The sequence below is a fragment of the Acanthopagrus latus genome, chromosome 23, assembly GCF_904848185.1.
Source record: "Acanthopagrus latus isolate v.2019 chromosome 23, fAcaLat1.1, whole genome shotgun sequence".
Taxonomy (NCBI): Eukaryota; Metazoa; Chordata; class Actinopteri; order Spariformes; family Sparidae; genus Acanthopagrus; species Acanthopagrus latus.
Window position 1 is genome coordinate 16,670,608 of NC_051061.1, and position 22,406 is coordinate 16,693,013.

Genomic DNA, 22,406 nt, shown 5'->3' on the forward strand with positions numbered 1-22,406 from the left:
GCAGAAGCGAATATGAGCAACAGTCTGAGTTAACTGATAAAGTGATTCTCAACAGTGTCCCAGACTCTGAGCTTTGTTCCTAGAAAGTCTGCAACAGTTCTCTGCTGTCCGACTGTTAAATTATCGTGTGTCCTGCAAACATTTTGAGCCAACTTTCCATAAGTATGTATTTCTGAAGACTTTGGCTGAAGGTTCCAACATTCATCACATTGTGATGCTAAATACTGGATAACCAGGGGAAGCATTTTAATAAAGATCATGATTTATATTTCAACATCACTGCCTTGTTTTATCATTTGATTGGACTTTATTCAGCACCGGTTTTCACAATAAAGGAACAATATGGCTAAAGAGTAGACTATATTTTTTCAGGAGGGAACAGGCTGTGTGTGTGTGTGTGTGTGTGTGTGTGTGTGTGTGTGTGTGTGTGTGTGTGTGTGTGTGTGTGTGTGTGTGTGTGTGTGTTAACAGAATCTTTGGTGAGATCCAAAAAAGACGAGACATGACTTTACTCTTTGCGTCCATGTACAACACTACAGAGAGAAGGAACGATTACAACTGAGAACTCTTTCACTGTACATGTTGGATTTTGTGATTATTCTTCATAAACAGATCTGAAGAAGTGTGAACCTGTCCTTTAACTTTAAAAAACATTTATTTTGCTACTGTAAATACCACAGTGATGTCAAATTTATACCATTTATAATGTTTTTGTCAAGTCTGTAATTTCAGATAGAGCTGCTACTGAACTGTTTTCATTACTCAGTATTGTGTACAAGTGGCAAGTTAAGAAAATATTTTTTCTGATGTTCCATTTTCTGTTACTTCTAAATTGTGTTTCTCTCCTGTTATTATGTGTTGAGTACTGGTGAAACAAGGTTTTGCCAGGATAACCTTTCTGAGGTCACACAAGAGTGTGTTTTTCCTGAAAGAGAATTTCACTTGGTTTCAGACATTTCACACATTAGTCACAGCTGAATTTCTTTCTTTTTTTTCTTTTTTTTTCACAAACTTAGAAAGATTATCCTGGAAAAACCTTTTTTTTCCCACCAGTTTTCAAGTCAAACACAGTAGAGACAAAAAGGGGTTTCCATAAGTATGTCGCAGTTTCTCTCTGACATTTCACAAAAATGGTAAGAAATGTCTATCACACATCCCTAATCATAAAAGGAAATATCTTCAGGTTGCGTGTTTTGTCAGGCAAACTTATTCTCAGTTTTACCATCAAACAAGAAAAAAAAGAAAGAATCCTGACAATTGTCGGAATGTTTTCTCTTGATAAATAAATTAAATTATGCCTCAATTATTTGAGTCTTTGCAGATAGTTGCAAATGAGTTGTGACAGCTGTGGATATTACATCTCCCATCTCAACACTGACATCTCCAGTCTGACAAGACATCAATGACACAAAACCCTGATTATCAAAGTAAACAGACACCGAGTACCCGACTCTTCTCCCGCAGTCAAAAATACAGATATGTGCGAGGAAAACTGTACAAAATCCATTCCTGTACATAAAAGGAGCATCTCAGGTTGGTGTATGTGAACATACACTGTGACATCCATCCACACACACTTTGTGCACAGCATTATTATACACACACAAACAGACGTGGGGTTCCCAGGGATCGACGGTAAACAGGTTGCATTGAAGTGCTACGAGATCTTTCGTTGGCACACGAGGAGTGACATTTACAATATGTACATCTGAGATTAAATAACCAGTCGTCATGCGTTTCCTAAAAACAAACAGTTTGGTAGAAAATAAACTTCTCACATTCCGTTCGGGTATAATTTAGTTTATGAGACTTTAGCAAAAAGAAACAGCTTCAAATGGCATTCACTTAGCTGTACATTCTAATTACTCCTGAACGAATGTATGATCGGCTCTTATACTGTACAGGATGCATGAGCAGTAAGAATTAATTGGAAGCATTCTGCGATTGGCATTGAGATGAATAAAACAAAACAAAACAAAAAAAACATGCTACTAAAAGGTACTCCAATGAGAGTCACAGTAAAGCTGACTGACTGAACAATCCTCTGAGTGAGATCCCAGACCTGACACACTCTAGTGACGCGTGAGGAATAAAACGCTTCTCAGGCTAAGATTGTTCATCCATCCCTCGTCCTCTGAAGTCAGTCTATAAATTAAAACCAAACCTGGATACATACGACTCGAGGAGGTGACAGTAAATCTGGGATTTTTGGGCGGCCTCGGGCCAAGAGAGCTGTCGATCTGCTGCATCGCCCCGGCAACAAGGTATTCCTCTGACATCATCCTCTCCCTGTGGTGCCTCAGTTTACGGCTAGCTGACCAACCCTGCATCAGTCACATGGGGGGGGGGAGTTCAGCAGACTCCCAGGCTGTGCCAGCAGGCCTTTTTTTTGGGGGGGGGGGGAGAGGGGTATCAGCTCATGAGGAGAGGACCAGTGCAGGATTTTGGGTGGGTGGGTTGTGAAGTTCTTTTGGAGGATGCAGACGGGTTTTAAGTCTGGCTCCGCACCCAGCTGACAGGCACCCAGAAGGACTCTCGCTCCAGCCTTTCCAAGATACCTCGCAGTTCTGCACAGGCACTGGCTGAGTCCTCCTTGATCAGGACCCGGTCCACCAGGTGTCCATACTGCTGATCGATCTGGATGGCAGACTGACGCATCTCCTGGAGGTCTTCATCCTGTTGCAGAAAGCAAATGGAAGTGATATTGTACAAAAAGAGACACATGCATGCAAGAACCTCGTGAGGACATAGTTGTTGTTTTTTTCTTGTAATCCATTCTGATCTAAATTGTTTTCTGTCCTCTGTTTATAACTTAAGACATGGTGAAATTCTTTTTCCTGGATAAACTTATAAAAATATTTTTTTTCTCCTGCCAGAACCTTTTTTCACTTGTTTCAGACACACAAAAAGTTTGTATTCCTTAAAAAAAAGTTTAAAGTTTAAAGTTAAAATAGAGTTACAATTCTTAAGTTCTTAAGTCAAAAAGGACAGAACACAATTTAGAATAAAAAAAAAATCCTGTCCTGTCCTTCAGGGCTTCTGTACATTCAGGATCACACTGACCACCTTCTCACTAGGTTGAACGCCTGTCAGACATCTGAGGGAAGCAACACATTAACATAAATTCTGGAGGATGCTAAGCAGACTGTGCTTTTGGCTGCTCCTGTTAAACCATCGAACACGTTTAAACAAACAGCCTGTTCCACAATAACTATTCATGACTGCAGATGGAAGCAGCATCATGTTTTACAAATAATGAGGGCGAGAGCAGCTCAGTCCAGCAGGACTTGGATGGGGGAACCGGAGGGTGCTTCAAGCACCGACTTTGTGGCAGCATGTGTGTTTGTGTGTTTTGAGTGAGTGAGCAATAAAAAAATAAAAAAAAAAAAACAACAGGGTGTAAAAATGTAATTTCCCTGAGCACAATTAATAAAGTTGATTAAATTATAATTGAACGTCCCTTGCAAATTGCAATCATATTTGCATGTTTGGTCTTGCATACTCATAGACGGGCTGACAAGCATTTGTTTTGAGCCAAAAATCGTTTGCTGTACTCTGGTGTGTGAATGGTTTAGTCCTGTTCTGATAAGAAGAGTAGACTGGATAAATAGAACAAATCTAATCGAAGTAACTTTAACCCCTGGTCCAACAAAATATACTTATTGTTATATCTTTCCCTGTGTAACAAGGTATCTGTGTAAATTTTCCGTCTGTGCACTCTGTTCCTTTTTTTTTCTTTTCTCCATTATTCTGTAAATTGAAAAACTTAATAAAAATAAAATTTAAAAAAAGAGAAGGGGAAATGATACCCAGCTTGCATGTTTCAAATTTGATGTAGCAAGTCGGTATCGGAGGCGAGATTAAGTGGCCGTATGAAGAGGTTTGAAACTTGTTAAAATCTGCTTGTTCTCCAGGTGTTGGACTAAAGAAGCCTTCACACAGCTCTAACTGCCTGAAATAAAAATCAGGACTCACTGTAACACGACCGTGATCTCCCCCTCCTGGTGAGGTGGCGGCGCTGCGGCGACGTCTGCTCTCAGGGACTCGAGGCTTGACAAATATTACATAGGGCTTGAACTCCGCTGTCCGCAGCCTCCTCAGCGCCTGGAGTGGTGGAGGATTTCCAAACGACAGAGCAAACAGAGGTCAGAAATCAGACACGGCAGGAGAACATCATCAGACTCCACACGCTGTGAGCAGATGTGATGCGACCTCCTGCCCTTCATCCACTCAGCAAACTGCTGCCGCCTGCAGGATCTATAATAGAACGTCGTGATGCATTTGGAAGCACATTAAACAAGATGTGCTCAGTGGCTGCCACATGACTCTTACCTCAGGCTGCACGTCCACGACACACATCTTATTCTTGGCCTGCACAGAGCGGATGGCTTCTATACTTGTGCCATACTGGTTCTCCTTGTATTCCCCGTGCTCTATGAACCTGAACACAGACAATGAGATCATGTTATAGCTTGTAGCAAATTATATAAGCAGCTGTTCAGACCTGGTATCTACATGCACCGCAATCAATCCAATATTTCCAGACTCCCTTAACAAAATGCATGTTTTTAAGCGAAGTTGAGTGAGGAGAAACTTAACAAAGCTGACAGAACTTTACTCCGACAAATTCAGCACGATTCATGTCTTCTTGTTGATTCGGTATTAATTGCTTTCCATCAAGTTGTCTCTTTCCTAGTAAAAGTTTATTGTGGCATCTATCTGCCAGACTGTCCTACCTCTAAACATTTATTTAGTTTCATCTGAGTTCACCTATTAGATAAAATCCATGAATGAACGCTTTTGCTGTGAGGGTCGCAGGGATGTTATCGCTTTATCCTCCATTTTGGTTACTGGAGCCAATCCCAATTATGTTTCTGGGTGAAGGCAGATGATGGCAAAGGCTGCCACACAAGGTGCCAATGGCACATTAGGAGCAATTTTGGGGTTCAGTTTCTGGGGTTCAGATACTTCGACATGCAGCTCAGTACCACCCCAGGATAGCAGAGATTCAAACCAGCAACCTTCCGATCACTAAACCCGCTCTACCCACTGAGCTACAATGACAAATGTGTAGCTATTTGAGCATGTCTTATTAATTCTGCAAAAGACTTAGTGTAAACGTACTTGTTGTTTAAAGCGTCTGCATCAAATTGCTGTTTGGTGACAAAGTGGTACTCCACTCCCTCCTTCTCATGAGGCTTCTTGGGCCTGGTGGTGTCTGCAGGAACACCAGAGAGTAAATTACCTGCATGTCATGTTGGGTCATTGATAAGTACGGTGTGTTTAAATGTGAGGTCACTCACGTGGTACAGCAACTGCGAAACGGTGTGGGTTTTCAGCAATCACCCGTTGTTTGAGTTCATTGATTCGTGCTCCAAGGGAACCTTTGGGGGCAGAAAGCAGTTAACTTCATAGGCCTCAAGAAGCTGCAAAAAATGATTCATCAGTGTGTTGCAACACATATTTTGATCCACAAGGTGTCACTATAGTCACAGGAGATTATTTTGTGCCTCTCAGTGGCTCAGCCTCACCGATCAGAACCACCAGTCGGGGTCTCTCATGGGGCTTCTGCTGGTAGCGGGTCACCTCTTCGTATGTCATGAAATCGGGGTCTCCGGGATCGGAGCCCTCTCCAGAGGACCCTTGCCTGTCTTTACGACTCAGCCGGAAACTCCTCCGTAAACCAGCTACAGTGAAGCCAGAGTTGGGAGGAGAGAAGGAGCAGAAAAAAAAAGAAAGGTCTTGGGTCAGGCTGTTGTGGACCATAAAAGTATTTATAGAAGATTGCATAACATGAGTACTTCATGTCTGTGATGCAGGCCTCTCATGTATAGAATGTTATCTGACAAGTGCAGTGAGCAAACATGTTTAAATTCAAGACCAACCCATTGATAGTCATGCATTAAAAAAAAAAACCTTTGTGGATGAAAATAGCTCACTCTTATCTGAAGTGTAAAAACTTGATAGTGTGAGTTATTAGCTGAACTTAGAGCCAAATCATGCTTCAACTGAAAATCAAACGGCATGCAGCTGACTGTAAAAGACATCAACTCCTAAAGCCTGAGACTTGAAGAAGCAAAAACATTCAAAGACTCCCAGTTTCAGTGACCCAAAATACACATCATCTTCCAACACTACGGTCCAAACAAGGCATGCTGCTCTGAACGAGGCTACAGTGCTGAGGCAGGACACACAGGACAGCCTGGCCCTGAGAAACACCATGTCAGGCAGAGAGTGACTGCCAACCGGGGTCTCCCACGGCCAGGACTGTCTGTATCCCCCCCTCAGTGGTGTGTACCTGAGGGAATGAGCCGGGCACTGTACCTGAATAAAATTCCCAGGAAAACACCTGGCCACAGGAGGGCGCCACTGCTTTACACTTAGGAGAGACTATAACTGGCGTTAGAGCATCACACAACCCAGCCTCACACCTCCACACAGGGTGAACGAGCAGCAAACGTGCCTGGTTGAGTGTGCAATGCGTCCAACGCAGCAGTGCCCTCATGGGTGGGGAGGGGTGCTGGCAGGGTGGGGCGGGGAGGGTCTTTTTTGGGGGGAGGAAGGGAGGGTGGGGAGCAGCGCACTGGCCACAGCACAGCAGCAGGGGCAGTTAGTTAGATGCAGGGCGGGAGGAGGAGGGAGGTTTAGGAGGATCCATCACTGTAAGGTGTGAGGCGGGGGGATGGAGAGGGGAGGGTTCACAGCGCCAAGCAGAGTGCACAAGAGGAAGCACAGTTTTAACAATGTGTTCACAGTGAGGAGGTGTGTTCAGATCGCTCCTTGTGCTCATCATCATTCCAGCAGCTCGCAGGATGTGGGGGTGAGGGTGGGTGGGGAGGGGGGTAAACGGGGGTCAGGGTGGGCTGAAGTAGGGTGAGAGAGGGGAGGGCAGTGGAAGGCTAGAGAGGGGTTGAGGATAAAGGGAACTAATGTAATCGCTCCGTAACGATTTTCCCTGATCGTGCAACATAAACCATTAGTACACATGGTCACGTTTTATTTTAAAGGTCTGTACTCTCCGAATCATTTACAGGAAAGTGAATTAGGTTTAGGAGCTTTGTTAAGATTTCTACTCTTTTCTTGGATATTTTTCACAGGGAGTAATTTATGGATCTCTTTGAAAAAAATCCAGCATATTTAGTTGTCAAGTTAAGTATACTCATTAAAGACTGTCTCTATTTCCCCTACCACTACCACACAACAATATTTTATTTTAAGTATAACATAGTTATTGTGAAACAATAAAAAAACAACAACTCATGACCAGCATAATAATGCTTTGTTACATATGTGATTCATAGTCCAATCACCAGAACAAATGCTAGAATTGTACATTTCTGCAAACCATTGATATACAGAAACTTCACGCATGTTTCAGCTATCTTTACATTTCAATGTGTGTGTGTGTTTTGTCAGGTTAAGGAACAAAAATAACTTGGTTAGGGTGAGGAAAACATTGTGCTTTTTGTCACCACCACCAACAAAAAAAAGTCAAAAAGTCTGGCTGAAAACACGCAGTTTAGTCAGCTGAAACATCGACTGTGAAAGCAGCTTGTTATGACCCATATTTACATTTTTAGCTGGGCAGCGAACTTTAGTTTGCGTGGAAAGGAAGCAGGCAAGGAAGTATAAAGAGTGGAAACAGGGAGGAGACTGGGGATGGAGGGTTGGTCGACATTCATACAGGAGATGCTGTTCATGTCCAGTGTTCAACATATATTACGTAACTGAAGTTACGTAGGTAATGTAGTTATTTTAAGGCAAACAACGATGTTTTCCTGAACCTAACCAAGTAGTTTTCATGCCAGAATCCAACCAAATTGCAAATGTACGACAAAGGCTGAAGCAGTCACATCGTTTTGGGAGTTACTCGCAATCAACCTATTTAACGGTTTAGCTACGAGGATGTGGTGTCTCGAACAAAAGTTTAGCTGCTGTCACACAACCACCACCACCTACTGCTAAGACAGTCAGCTGATACACATGTAATCTTAACATAATAAGATTTGTTTTGTACAAATGTTCATATGATTCGTATGAAACAAATTTAGAATTACTGAGGTTTGTAGAATCGTATCATGCCGACATTTATTCTGGTCTGATAAAACGTTTGTTTTGCTTGTGTACTGTGACATCTGACACTTTGAACTATCTGTCAACTCTAACTATGCAGCGGAGCCTCCGAAGAGGCAGATCTGTTACTGGCACCTGCAGAAGTGTGAGACGACACTTCCTACACAGTTTTTCCCTGCATTACTTCCCTCTCATGTTTGATACCAAACACTCGTAACAGGTTTTCGCTTTTGCTACATCTGCACACGTCTTCCCTTCATCCGTCTTCCACCTCTGGCGTCATATTCGACCCTTTGGGAAACCTTCCTCTTATCCCTCAACCCCCAGATAGGTCGACCCTACGAGCACTCATTTTTGACCCCTTGCACAAAAGCACCTGGGGAACCAGCGCACAGCCAGGCTGCAGCAGGCAAAGAGCAGATAGGGAGAAGGAGGTGGAGAAAGGTGTGCACGCTCTCACCTATGTACTGTCCATTGAAATAGCCCTCACAGTCACAGTCCTCTGTAGGGAGGCAAGCAGGGAAAAGAGGGGGTAAGCACAGGGTAAGAGACCTGGAAGAGTTAAGGAGTCGGGGAGGTGGAAGAGTTAAAGAGGGTGGGGGGGGGGGGGCGGGCCACGGGCGCTGGAGAGGGCAGGCGACAGGCAGCAGGCAGGCAGACAGCAGGAGGCGAGAGAGCGGAGGGGCAGCCAAGAGATAATGAAGGCAAACGGCCACTAACGGAGGCTTAATGGAAAGATTTGACATTACGAGACGAGAGAGGAGGAAAAAGAGAGGAGAGAAGAGGAGAAATGTGGCTCTCCCCCATCTGGAAAGGAGCCAGCTGTGATCCAGACAAGCCTGAAGTCCCCAAAGAGGCTCAGCTGAGACCTCGGACACAGAAATCTACACATCCAAACCGTGATTGTGACTCATCTAAATGTCTAAAGTCAGTGGTTTCATGATAATATGCACTAATTTTGAGAAAATTGGTAAATGATGGATGGAAAACGAGACAAAAACATGAAAACAGCGGCTGAGACGACAGCGGAGTAAAGACGAGGAGGGACGAACGGAACAAAAGATAACAGGGAGGGAAGATGACGCAAAAGAAAAGAGGAGCTATTGTTATCTTTAACAACTTCGGCTAGGTTGGGCTGCAGTCTCCAGGGACGCTGTTCTGCCTGCACATTACCTGGTACAATACACACACACACACACACACACACACATACACACACACACACACACACACACGCTAAACTAGGCAAAGAATCTCTATTCTGGTCTGGTGAGCTAACAGCAGGAGGGGAGGAATTAAGCTATGAGCAGTAGAAATCCTAAACGCACACCCCAGCACACATGCAACCGCTCAACACACAAAAGGCTCAGTGGCCTTTATGAATATGTTTAATCGTGTCTTTTTTTTTTTTTTTTTTGCGTGAGGATGTTTGAGATGTTTCTGCACGTGTACCCACCTTTATCACATCCTTGGTCGTCTGATAAAGATTTGCAACAAGGGAAAACAGAGTGCACAACGTTAGAAGCATCAGAGACAAATGACAAAGAGAGAAGTGGATATTTTTGAGTGTGAGGATTTGCTGATGTTAAATTTGGTCGCCGGTGACGTCACAGAGGAGACAGAGGGGGTGGAGGTGGCGTCCATATTTAAAGAGCCCCTGCTAGGATTTAGGGGGAATTAATCAGAGAGCTGGAGGAGCGCGGAGAGAGGCCGAGACAGGCAAGACCCCGCAGGCTCGGCTCGGCTCAGCTCGGCCCGGCTCGCTGCTGCGCGCCGTGGCAGGGCTAGCTGCCATACTGCTAAGCTCTTGTTGTCTCCCCGTGGCTCAGGCCTAATCGGATCGCATGCAGCTTACGTGCCACGAAGAGCCACCACTCACATTACTCACTCACCTGGCCGTTTACACGCCGCCTATATGAGAAATTGAGAAGTGTAATGTATTGTTGGGGCTTTGTTTCTCAGCAGGCTCAGCTTGTAATGCCCCGTCTGGATCTGCTTAAGCTCAACCGCTCTGGAGCCAGATGGACCAAACATGAAAGAGATTAATTCATATCTGTGATCCCTCCCTCTCCGTCTCTGTGCCCCTCCATCTCTCTCTCTCTTTTCCCTTTTTAAAAAACATGTCCACACAGCAGCATGGAGAGGATGGACAATGAATACTAATGCCTCTGAGAACGCCAATTACCAGCAAGAAAAGGTCAATAAACATCAATGAAAACATCGCTGCATTTATCCAGCGGAGATATTATTGTCCTTAAATGACAGTGACTGAGTACGGTGTCGTTGAGGGGAGGGCTGATAGTGAGAGAAGCTGCAGGTAGTAAATGTGTAACACGGAAATGATGCAGAAAGATGCAGTGGAATCCTGGGAAGCAAAGACTTACAGACAGGCTTTTTAGGGGATTTTGGATTCGGGAGCGTGCCCATTTTCATCCTGTAGGCCAGTCGCCTGGAGGAAAGCGCCGCAGGACAAAAAAACAAAAAACAAAAAGCCAAAGAGGATGGGAGGCAGGAAGAGAATCATCAGGTCAGAGAAACACAGTAAGCCAAAGGTGGAGGAGGATGTGTCAGAGAGGTGGAACAAAAGATCTGATCATAAAGCAGAGAGGATCATATAAATGTGTATAAACAGATAAACAGAGTATGAAACAATGGACCCCTCGGCTTCAACAAGACTAAAGCTGAAGGAGACTCAAAACCGTTACACTATGTCTTTGTGATCATTTCATGTGTTTTCATTTCTGCTTAGTACCCTTTTCAGTCATTTTATGTCTCTTTCATCATTTCGTGTCTATTCGTGGTAGTTTTGTATTTCTTTGTAGTCAGTAGTAGTTTTAAGTCTCTGCACTTGTTTTGCCTCCCTTCTTGGTCATTTTATGTCTCTTTGTGATCGCGATATGTTTTTTTGTGGTGGTTTTGTGTGTCTTTGCCATCATTTGGTTTCACTTTGTGGTAATTTCATATGTTTTTGTAGGTGTTTTTGTTTGTGGTTGTATTCTATCTCTTTGTAGCTGTTCTAAGTTTCTGTACTTGTTTTGCTTCTCTATTTTAACATTTTACGTCTCTTTGTGGTCACTTCATGTCTCTCTGAGGTGGTTGTGTGTCTCTTTGATTTCAATTTGTGTCTTTTTGTGGTGGTTTTATGTCTCTTTGTATTTCTTTTGTATTTCTTTGTAGTCGTTTGAAGTCTGTGGCCGTTCTGTGTCACATTTTTGTCACATCTCTTTGTGGTCATTTTCTATGTCTCTGTTGTTGTTCTTCATCCCTGTGTCGGTGTTTTCCCTGTCGTCCTGGTCACTGTGCGTCTCTCTGTAGTGGTTTGACTTTCTAACAAGAAAACATCAACAGACAATTCAAACTCCCATTCAGTAATCCGTCCATCACACTGTGTGATGTCCGTCATTGAGCAGATCTGAGATGTCACTTGTGTTCAGTCATGCTGATGCATTTAAAGACATTTTACTCATTCATCACTGTTTCAACCTAAAGCTCAGAGCGCAGCAGGAGCCCGCAGCATCAGCAGAAATGTGTTTTTTCACCATAAACATTTATCTAGCCTACAAAACACCATATTAAGGCATTTCAGAGCCTGGAGCCTGACCTGTGTCTTTAACTGTGTTTAAGCTGTGGTTTAATTCCAACAGACGCTGCAGTGTTTGGCAGGGATCTCCCAGCCTGCTCAGATCATCTTACTGACAGATTATGACACTAACAGTATCAGCTCACGCCTATTCAATGCTGTGTTTCGATTTTTTTTTTTTTCCAACGCTGCTTTGGTGCTCCATCTAATCATAGTTGACCCCTCAAAGTGGAACACATGAATGTGGATTTAACAGATTACAAACGACTGGATAAAATAAACGCCAGCGCTGAGAGGGTGAATCGTACGGTCCTGGTGGCGCTGATGAGTTTACACAAGGTTGTTCGTCTGACGTGAACATGATGTGATGACCCGTCTCCTCCCAGCGCGCTCTCACCTCTCCTGGAACTGTTTGGAAGGGACGAGTCCGGCCCGCAGGTTGCTGTCTCCCACACGCTTGGCCTGCCACCACGTGGGGTCGTCCTGGGTGACGACCTGCAGGATGTCTCCCCGCTTGAAGGGAAGTCCTGCTTCTTGACAGGGCGTCGCCTTGTCTTCCAACGGGATGTAGTCGAACAAGGCTCTCACATACACCTGGAGCAAAAAAACAATAAGACGCATATTTAGATATTTACTGTCGGACAAGGCTGTTCATCTGTCACAGAAAACAACAGACAAGTGTTTCGGCTTCAGCTCACCTTGCTCTCCTTCAGGCGGTCTTCTTCTTTGATGGCAGGGATTATCTTTAGAGTGATGGAGCCCTGGGACTGGGACTAGATCACAAATAGACAGAGGAGGTGGAGAGGAGATGAAACTGTGTCTGCAACGTCAAATTAAAGACCAACACCAAATCCTTTAGGTGGATTTTACAAACAAAAAATATGTCTTCATCTCATACCTCGTCTTAATTATTAACTTATATTCCTACATCGCTGATCTATACCAGGATTTCTTTACACACTGGACTAACAGCAGAACTGCGTCTCTCACCAGCAGCTGGCTGATCTCGTCGGGCCTCTTGTGGATCACAGAGACTCCGTTGACCTCCCTGAGTTCATCTCCGACATGGACCAAACCTGTGAGGCGACAGCATGAAGACACAGAGCAGACAGCATCAGTAACAGTCACAAAGACTCTTCCCCATGTTTATCGGTCGTATCTCAACATCAGTATCGTTGTCAGATCCACAGATACGGGCCGCCTCCGTCCTCAGCTGTTATCTATTTAGCTGCAGCCACAACAATGAAATCAAAGGCTGAGAGAAGTCAGATCGATACGCTTCTCCCTCAGGACAGGGCAGCACATCCACACACACACACACCATTGTGTAATCATATGTATGTATCATGTACACATCTGACGGACTCACAAAGAGACCCGAGGCTCATTCTGAAATCACTCCACAGCTTCGGCAGATTTTTCCAACACTTGACGCAGCAAGAAAACAGAGGAGGCTATGAATGATTAATGGATAAGAACACTGATAGGTTTGCTTTCCCAGCATGCAGCGCGCGTGCACACACGCACACACACACACACACACACACAGATATTTCCATGGTAACACCCATGAAAGGACCCTTGCTGAGTCTATATCATGTGTGATTGATTCTCTGGGGATCGTGGAGCGCGTTGGGTTTCAGCAACAACTGTTCCATCCCTCTCATTTATCTCCTGCTTCATCTCACTCACTCACTCACTCTTGCTGTGGTGTTGACCTCATTAAAGTATCGGGTTGTGATTTGTTATCTTGAACATATGTGCATATTCTTGGTGAAACTGTTTCACTAGAACTATCCAACTGCTGAAAAAAAACCTCAGGAGCCTCCCGGGGCGTCCTGGTGGCTCAGCTTCCTGAGGGCTGTGCTACATTACTGCGATCGTCCTGGCTGTCGTACTATTTTCGCACGTCATCCTTCAGTTGAGCTACGTATATAGCAACAGTGTCCCAAAATCTTTAATATGAGCTGGTTCCATTTTAGTTAGTGATGATTTGACCGTGTAGAAGGGATCTGAAGAGACAAACAGATGAGCACCTGTACAGGTGAGTGGCTCTCAACCTCTTCTGTGTGTGAAAAAATAAAAGTTCCAACTCTGCAGTAAAATGGACCCTGTCAGTGTTTTACTATTATATATGATATCATCTAGAGCAGCGCATCATATTCTCTGAGATCATCATGTCCTGAGAGAATGCATTTGTAAAAGAAAAATCAATGTTTCATGAGCTTAAATTAAAAAAACAGCTTGTTTTCAGCTTTGTGATGATCTTCCAGCTGATCCTAGAAGGTTTTAAAACAGTTTATTTAGCTGAAAAAGGAGAAACATCTTCTCAACTCATTAAGGAACTCTTCATCATTCAGTTTATCAGAAAAAAATCTGACTAAAAACAATCAAAGATGGTTTTCACTTGACAGGAAAGGTAAGACAAAAATTGTAATTCTAGTTAAGTAACTAGTAACTAAAGCTGTCAGGCAGATGTAGTGAAGTAAAAAGTACAGTATGTTTTTTGGGGGGGTGTAAATAAACTGAGACAAAGTTTTATCCTCCAGCTGCACACAAATTACACATGAAGGCATTTATGTGTGTATCAGTTGTTATCCATAAACTGACTTTATGGTGGAACATTTCAAATTAGATTTGTGAAGCATGTTCTCCATCAGAATTTCATGGCAGAGGAGAAAGCATGCAAGGGGATACTCTCATGACAACACACTGGGAACAGATCGTGTGATTGATTTGGGACTAATAAAAGTAAAGAAATGCTATTCTTTCCCTCTGTGGCTCTGATGTGGCCGGCTGTGTTTGCTCCTGTTCAGTATCTCCTCTCCAATGTACACAAAATGTATACGCTTTTCATACCTGCATCCTGCATCCACAAGCACTTCAAATCAAAGCATAACATCCTGGATAAATACCCTTGTTTGTTGAGTCTCATCCCCAAGTGGACAAATACTGACGTCGTTCTGCAGGACGTTATATGTTGTTGTTTTACGATAAACTCTTGCCACACATTTTTTCCCCCAGAGATGATTCTGAGGTTATTTGCACTGTGTTTCACTCCAGCACCACGCTTCCTGTGCATGCAGGAGGATAAGATGCACTGAAAACATGATAATAACCAAAGCTGTGCTGTATATAAAACATGGGATGTGATGGAGAGTCACAAAGGACATATTCTGTTGCTAAAAACATGTCAACCATGTGAATATTTGGAGGTCTAAGGAAGGAAAAGTCCAGATTATTATATAAAACTCACCCTCCTTATTTCCTGCCCTTGTAATTATGGCCTGACTGCTAAGAATTAATTCCTCTTGCCCGTGTTCCAGCCCTCATGTCGGGAACTACCGCTACAGAAAGCTCAGAGCGACACAAGATGAAAAGGCATAAATTACCACTCCGGTCAGCTGCCCCTCCTCTCATGATCCGAGCCACGATCACCGCCCCAGTGGCCTCATCCCGCCTGATGGTGGCTCCCTGGGGCACAGATGGAAGAACATATCATTAACAGAAGGGAGCAAAGGTCTCTGCTCCCTGTCCTCGCCTCCACTCTCATCCATCACAACTCACCAGAGGCTCCTTGTTCTTCACCAGCCTGACAATCTTCACCGACTCTTCCTCCAGCTCCTCCTCGAAGTCGTCCGGCAGCGGCGGCAGCACGGGGTCAAAGTTCTTCTGAGCCACGGTGTCGTGCACCGAGAGAACGGCCTGATGGGACGGAAAACAGACGTGCTGGGCTTAGAGAGCTGACGCTGAGCCGCCAGGGCCGCCTGACGTCTGCCAGAGTCAGTGAACAGGCCTCGGTGATGAAGTTGCAGTGCGATGTCAAGGCAAAGGAAAATGTCTGACTGACAGGGAAAACAGGCCACATGATGGTCCAGCAGCGCTGCATGTTCGTACCTTGAGATGTGGTGACGTCAGCAGGTGCAGCAGCTCCTTCTCCTCCGTGCTCATTGGTCCGCTCTGCAGCTCCTCCGCCACCTGCCCATCGAAACACACACACACACACACACACACACACACACACACAGGGACCATCAGCTCTGACCTCATGTGAACCTACGCGCGCGTATGTCGGTAAAACACGCTGCGGTTTACCGTCCAAATAATGCAGACAGATACACAGACACAAGGGGGGAGATAAGTAGCGAGCAGCTCAGGTCAGCAGTTTCCAGCTGATGACCGGTGGGAGCAGCAGGATATGGAGTTTCATTAGATGAGCCTCGGGATGATTCAGCATTTTTCAGGACATTAACATTCACTTTTGATACTTGCTGTTGCTTCTCGGTGGGAGCTAACTCATTGTGACTGACTGCTGTGCCCAAGTGCAAAATGAATTTAGGTGTGTGTGTGTGTGTGTGTGTGATGAGCTTACATCCTCTGCCAGAGATGAGGCACTGTGGAGGACGGGCGTTGGACTCTGCCTCTCATACTGTCGCAACTTCTCATGAATCTGTGACACAAAAAACACGTCGTTTGTCAGAGGAGAGTCTCATGAGGGAGAGCACAGTTTTGGAAATCATTAGTGAACACCCCACCTTCATGAGGTATCCCAAGCTCCTCTCGCTGAAGACATCCTTGAGGAAGACCATGTCCTCTTTGTGATTGGCATCTGGACGCAGCTGAGAGGTCAGCAGGGCCAACGTCTCGTGCAGCCCTGCGGAGGAGAGGAGGAAGAAAAAAAACCCTCATGTAGATTATCATGAACAGATGGGAGCGCGGCAAGCTTCGCGCAGTATGGACAGTATGTGTCGAGCATCTGTGCCAACTCATCTCACCCGCTCCTGCTGTGAGGACTGGCATGGCTTCTTTCATGGGTCAGTGAGGTGAGGAGGGGGGGGAAACCTGGGAGGAGGAGGAGAAAGAGAGGAATTATAATCTCAGTGCAGATGCATTCAGTTTCCGAGAGGTTTCCCTGTCTGGGAGGGAAAAAAAAGTCTGCCACTTCTCACAAATAGGCAAAAAAAAGAGGAGTATAATGGTGTTTTTGTTTTTGCTTGTGTGAGTGTGTACGACTGATGTAAAGGCATCCGGGGACCTGTGTGCGGTAATTATAGCCATAAATCATCTCCTTGTAGGCTTTACGCTATAAGTCCGGGCTGCACTTTCCAATTTTGCAGTGCAATTACCTCATCTGTGAGTGTGGAGGTGTGTGTGCGTACGTCTGCTCGCGTTATAGAGCCGTACCAGGAAGATAAACAGTCACTGCCGGCACTATTAATCACACTGACGCTCACCACACCCTCTTACAAGCTTTGTGTTGGTGTGTGAGAGAGCAGGAGGAGAGTGGGCACAGAGCTGTAGGAGCGATCTGAAACACTGTGTCATACAGCTCTGACTGATGGAGGACTTTTATATAACGGAGTGACAACTCATGACTCTGGAGGAAGAACGTCATCTCACATGCAGCTATAATAGTTCACAGTGCGAGTTGTTTGTGACGTGTCCTCTCCTCTCTGCCCAATAAAGCTACATGTAAAACATTCCCTCTCACAAAAGATATTTGTGGATCTATATTATTCACAAAATACCCTTCTAGAAACCAACATCCTGTTTTAAAGGCACACTTGAATCAGGACTGTGGCTGAGATTGGCACACAAGGCAAACAGGCGATGACCCTCCGGGCCATTGTAGCTTTGAGGTAAATGCTAACACCAGATGCTAACACGGTCACGATCTCTAGGCGCTCCAGGTGCAGCACGACTTTAGCGAAGCAAAAACATGGCTGACGGTTGCAAAATTATGTCTCTTCGGCAAGTGTGCACGGAATTGAACCCTCAGCACTGCAGCCTCATTGCACTGTGATCAAAATATAGAAGGAAAGCAACACATGAGCTGACAGAAACCATGAAATCTATTTACAGATTTCATTCACTAGCCTATTACAAATCCGACCCACGGGTGCTGCCATGTGTGATGTCAGATGTGGAGTCGGGGTAGAAGGAGCTGCCCTCAAGTTCAGCTGCACGTTTTCTAGTAGAAAGTTGTAAATATTCCAGTTCTGAGCTATCTGCAATGTGTGTGTACCATGTGTAGTGTTTACCATGTTCACCAGCTTAGTTTAGCATGTTAGCATGCTAACTTTTGCTAATTTGCACTAAACATAAATAACAATTTGGACAATTGAAAAATCTGACGTTGAAGTTGAAGGATCCTAAGGTTTCTTAAGAAGAAGTTGAAGAAAATAATGATTTGCCTCCATGTGGGCTAAATCAGAGGTTAAAAGATATCTGCAGTACATTTTGTACAGTAACTTTTTTGTATATTCATATGCTGCCACATGTCTGATTGACTCGAAGATACAGTCGGCTGCAGTCCTGCACAGACTGCTGGATTATGGCAGCCCCCACTGATCGATACTCCTGTCACTTCACTCAATACCCTCCATACTTCCTCTCTCTGGAAACATGAGTCAATAACACAGACCACAGAGTCCATCACATCACGGTCCGATGACAAAGCAGCAGGAAACATCACAAAGCCAAACAAATACGACAAAGCTGCGGCAGAGAGAATCAACATTTTTTACGTAATTCCCATTAGACGTCATCATTTGACCTTTACCTTTACAACAGTTTGGATTAACAGTGTGATAAATATGGGCCATTGAAGATCATTTTTCAAAGATCTGACATCCACACACTGGATTATATAATCACAGCCATAGACGTATTTGCTCCGGTGAAATATTGACAGAAAAATTGTGTTCAGACTGTTTAAAAAAGAGGCAGACGCCTGATTACTTAACCTGTCTGGCAACAGCGGGCTCGTCGGCTGTGTACGTGTAGAATAAACATAAGCTGTACGAGGGATGTGTTCAGCACGGGGCTGTCACGGTGTGCGACCACCTCGTGGAGGCCTGCAACAATGAGGCATCTTTTTGTGGCGTGCACTGAGACTGTCGAGTTCAATGATTCAACCCAGAAACACGGACGAGTTGTGAGCCTCAGAATCAGAAATCACACAGTTAAAATTACTCATTTAATGTCTGGAGACAAAGTTGACAAAAAGTGACTGGTAAACTGTTCGAACAGCATGCTAGTCGGTGTCCAATAGTACAAGCTATGGACTACTACCTGGTGTGTGGCAGTGGTAGAAATGTCAGATGATTCGGTCGGGTGGCAAACAGGAGCTGCAGACTCTACAGTGGCACCTAGTGGACAGGTGAGGAACAGCAGGTCTGGAATTATATTCAGAGACAAACTAAACTGAAGAAGAGGAGTCACAAGAGGAGGAGGAGGTGGTGGAGGGACTGTATTGCCTCTGGTCCAATATTGAGTTTGTCCAATACTTTGGTTCATGCAAAACTTACAACAACCCCATCAGCCTCAGCTCTATTAGGATCCTCAACATGACAAACACTATCAGCATGTTAGCATTAGCATTTAGCTCAAATCACCACTGTGCAGCCTCTACCCATATTGTGTTATTTAATGCATACCCACACTGAACCATTTCCATTTTAGGGTCACATTAAATAGGATTTAGGTTGACTATATTACAAAACTGTATTTTTAGACCCTCTACCCTGAATATATCAACATCGATGTGTGGTGCAGCGAGTGAAGAGTTCCTGAATGAGGGCAGAGAGGAAGAGCGTGAACAGACTGCAGCCGCCTGAATCCTCGACTCAAAACCAGTTTGATGCACATATGTTACAATCTTGTTGTTGCATTGCAATCAGTTATGTTACTTTTCTGTATCCCTACAAGCTTATCCGTGTGTAAATCTACAGCACGTCAACCTGAATTCCACTTCTCTACATTGCAAGCTTGCAGATTTCTCCCTCCATCTACAGCATCTCTGAAAGTATCCTCGCGCTTTGATGGCACATAATAAGAATATGATTAGCTGAGACGGACAGAGAAGGCAACGAGCTCATGAATAATGAACAGAGAGGATATCGCAGAGCCAGAGAAAGGGATGAGGAGAGGGTTTTTTTTTTGTTTTTTTTGTTTTCTGTCAGGAGACTCAGTGGGATCAACACACGGGAGACAGGGTCTTTATTCTCAAATGTGTCAGCTGGGGGTTTTCTTCACATAACCCCACTATATTTTTACTCAGCGAGGAGGAGAGGGGCTCATCAATGCAGCATCTCATCTTCATCCTTTAATGTATTCTGTGTAATATTCACTCTTAAGCATCATCGGCAGCAAAAGCCTGTTAGAAGTTTCTCCTCCCATTCATCTCATGACCAACAGAACTAATAGACGAGGGGAGATAACTGGCAAATAAAAATTTAAAGTCTCGATCTGCAAATGTGCAGATTTAGTGTGAAAGGATTGATTTACTATTCTGAACATTTTATTAGATATTTTTTTAATTTAATACCCACTTTCTTCCAATTAACACATGAAGGCATTCCTCTGTCTCGTCAACAATAACGTCATTGTGGCTTCTAATTGTACTGGTAATGGTTTTTGATTACTAAAATGAAGACATAGGGACAGAGCTGATGTTACGCCAGAGGAGAGCAGAGACAAAGTGAACAAAATTGCTCAATAAATCATGTGTGGAGTCACAACTAGACCAAAGTGCCATTTGCAGGTAAATGTGCTGCAGCTGAGAGCTCATTAGCTATCTAGCCTAGCGAACCAACATTAGCGATGCACTTTTCCCCTGTGATTGTTTGTTTGGTCGACCTGAGGCGGAGGACAAGATGTCTGATCGTGCAAGAGATGACTGGCTGTGAAATAAAGAATCAAATAGAATAGATAAGTGAATGCTGTGTAATCTCAGTTGGACCTTTTACTTTTTGACAACAAACTGTGTGACGTCCATCTAATCAGGAATACATATGTAAAGTATTTTTGTCTTGCTCTTGAGCATCAAAGCTGATCCAGTCAGTGTTTGTCTGGATTTCCGCACGAACGTTGCACAATAAACTGTTAACAGCTACTTTGGCATAGCTTAAACACTGCCAGTTTGCCAAAAATATTCACAAAGATCAACAAAAGTGTAAAATTCAGTGATATACTTTAATTCACACAGCATCAGATTACGTACATACACGTTGCATCTACGTCTCTAATCTATAGTTCAGGAACTGAAGAAATGCACTGACTGAATATTGAAGATTCTGGTTGTTTCTGAAGTGAATTTAATCACATCAAAGGGGAGAAATGGGGACCCATTTTTCAATTTGGAGACAGTTAAAAAGAGCTAAAGTACTTCTTATGATTTTAACTTTCGTCTATTCAGAATCAGATTGCGACAAAAGGTAAGTAAAGGACTGCAAGGATTGGTTTCCTCTCCGACTCTGGGTTTAATTTCTCACAAATATTATCCATGATGATTCAACTTCTAGTTAGTGTCCCATGTTTCTGTCTGGTTTTCAAAGGCTTGCGTCATGTCACATGTCTCGAGAGTCTCCCTTTGATGAAGCATTAGAAGAATCTCTTCATTGTTCTTTACGTCGTCGACGCTCCTTTGATATTTCCCCCAACGAAGCTGTCAGATTCAGCGTGAAGAAAACAAAAGCCGCCAAAGAGACGAAAATAAGTCGATTAATGTATTTGATGAAAATTGCACACAAGTTGTGTTTTCCTGAATAATTAAATTGGAGGTGGATGTCACATCTCCCCGTCTGCTGCAGTTGAGTCAGTAACCGTCTTGGGAGAATGACTTCATCTACTCAGCTGCTCTAACACCGACGTGGTGAGATCATCGAGGAGGGGCATCGTGGGAGCACCTCTAACAAGAAGTGGACCGAGGTAGTCATGAGTGTGATGCTTCATGGAAAGATGTAGGCACAAGTACTATATTTGTGCTATTATTTTTTTTTTAGCATTTTAATCAACACCTGTAGCGGCACATAGAGCAACATTTCCTGCTGGAATGAAATCCTAAACATTATTATGACCTCTGAGTAGCAGCTGTTGTCTTTTCTTTTTGGGAGGATTTAGCCATTTTAACACCAGGACTCCCGTCTCACTGTGCAAACCAAGTTAAACCCAAATTGCTTGCAGGGGTACCACCGCTGATTATGCAGCATTTGATTGTGATTGTTTTAAATGCATGCAAACGAGCCGCAGTTTTTATTCCCTCCTCCAGGATGAGAATCGTTGCAGCCAGACGTTTGGAGAGGTCTAACGCAGAATCAACACCGCAGCCTGTTGTTTCCTGATGTGTGTGTCGTCAATATTTGTTATCGGCTCATTCTTTCCCTCACAGATTCCAACTTCTGGCTTTCAGAGAACTGACAGGAATCAGCTCTTACCAGAAAGCGTTGCATCCCTGCTGTGCTGCTCCCCTGCAAAATCCCCACTACAAACATCAAGCCCGCAAACGTCACTGATCCAGAAATAGCCATCACACATTTACGCATCTCATCCCAGAGAGAAAAAAAAATGTCATTTTCAGTTCAAATCTAGTTAAGAGCTTAGCTGCAGATCACACAAACATGATGGAGCCCCAGTGAGGTCAGAGAAAACAGCTCAGACGTCAGCTGATCAGATCACAGCCTTCGTCACATAAATGTTCATCTAGACACATTTAGCTAAAGTGCAGACAGATCAGCCGCCGCCGTCGCTGCATTAATACCATGATCCTGTGGTAAATAAGAGATTTGGGAAGCAACACAACCCTGGATGTGAATGTCTGTGTTGTTCGTCCACACTTGATGCGCTCATTCATAAAGAACTCACATGAACACCCAGCTAACATACTCAGACATCCCGTCTCTGAGCCCCTCCTACTTCGTCCTACTCTCTCTTGTCTTCCCCCTCTTTGTCTCTTGGCTCGGTCTGATTTATC

General features: G+C 44.1%; 1 protein-coding gene across 3 annotated transcripts in view; it reads right to left on the minus strand.

The window, feature by feature from the left end:
• Positions 1-636: 636 nt before the first annotated feature.
• mpp3a (membrane protein, palmitoylated 3a (MAGUK p55 subfamily member 3)) overlaps positions 637-22,406 on the minus strand; it is a 34,241-nt gene continuing 12,471 nt past the window's right edge. Inside the window, exons 3-22 of one of the 3 annotated variants that reach the window (XM_037088601.1) lie at positions 18,728-18,804; positions 16,429-16,495; positions 16,189-16,307; positions 16,026-16,103; positions 15,551-15,631; positions 15,221-15,358; positions 15,046-15,127; positions 12,644-12,729; positions 12,352-12,426; positions 12,051-12,247; positions 10,458-10,522; positions 9,530-9,550; positions 8,534-8,575; positions 6,325-6,390; positions 5,532-5,687; positions 5,304-5,384; positions 5,125-5,218; positions 4,333-4,441; positions 3,976-4,104; positions 637-2,676 (exon numbers count right to left, since the gene is read on the minus strand). In XM_037088601.1, the coding sequence (XP_036944496.1) occupies positions 2,491-2,676; positions 3,976-4,104; positions 4,333-4,441; positions 5,125-5,218; positions 5,304-5,384; positions 5,532-5,687; positions 6,325-6,390; positions 8,534-8,575; positions 9,530-9,550; positions 10,458-10,522; positions 12,051-12,247; positions 12,352-12,426; positions 12,644-12,729; positions 15,046-15,127; positions 15,221-15,358; positions 15,551-15,631; positions 16,026-16,103; positions 16,189-16,307; positions 16,429-16,465 (1,842 nt within the window). In that variant the 5' untranslated portion in view covers positions 16,466-16,495; positions 18,728-18,804 and the 3' untranslated portion in view covers positions 637-2,490. The remainder of the gene's footprint in view (positions 2,677-3,975; positions 4,105-4,332; positions 4,442-5,124; positions 5,219-5,303; positions 5,385-5,531; positions 5,688-6,324; positions 6,391-8,533; positions 8,576-9,529; positions 9,551-10,457; positions 10,523-12,050; positions 12,248-12,351; positions 12,427-12,643; positions 12,730-15,045; positions 15,128-15,220; positions 15,359-15,550; positions 15,632-16,025; positions 16,104-16,188; positions 16,308-16,428; positions 16,496-18,727; positions 18,805-22,406) is intronic. The other 2 variants (XM_037088602.1, XM_037088603.1) reach the window with 2 other exon arrangements.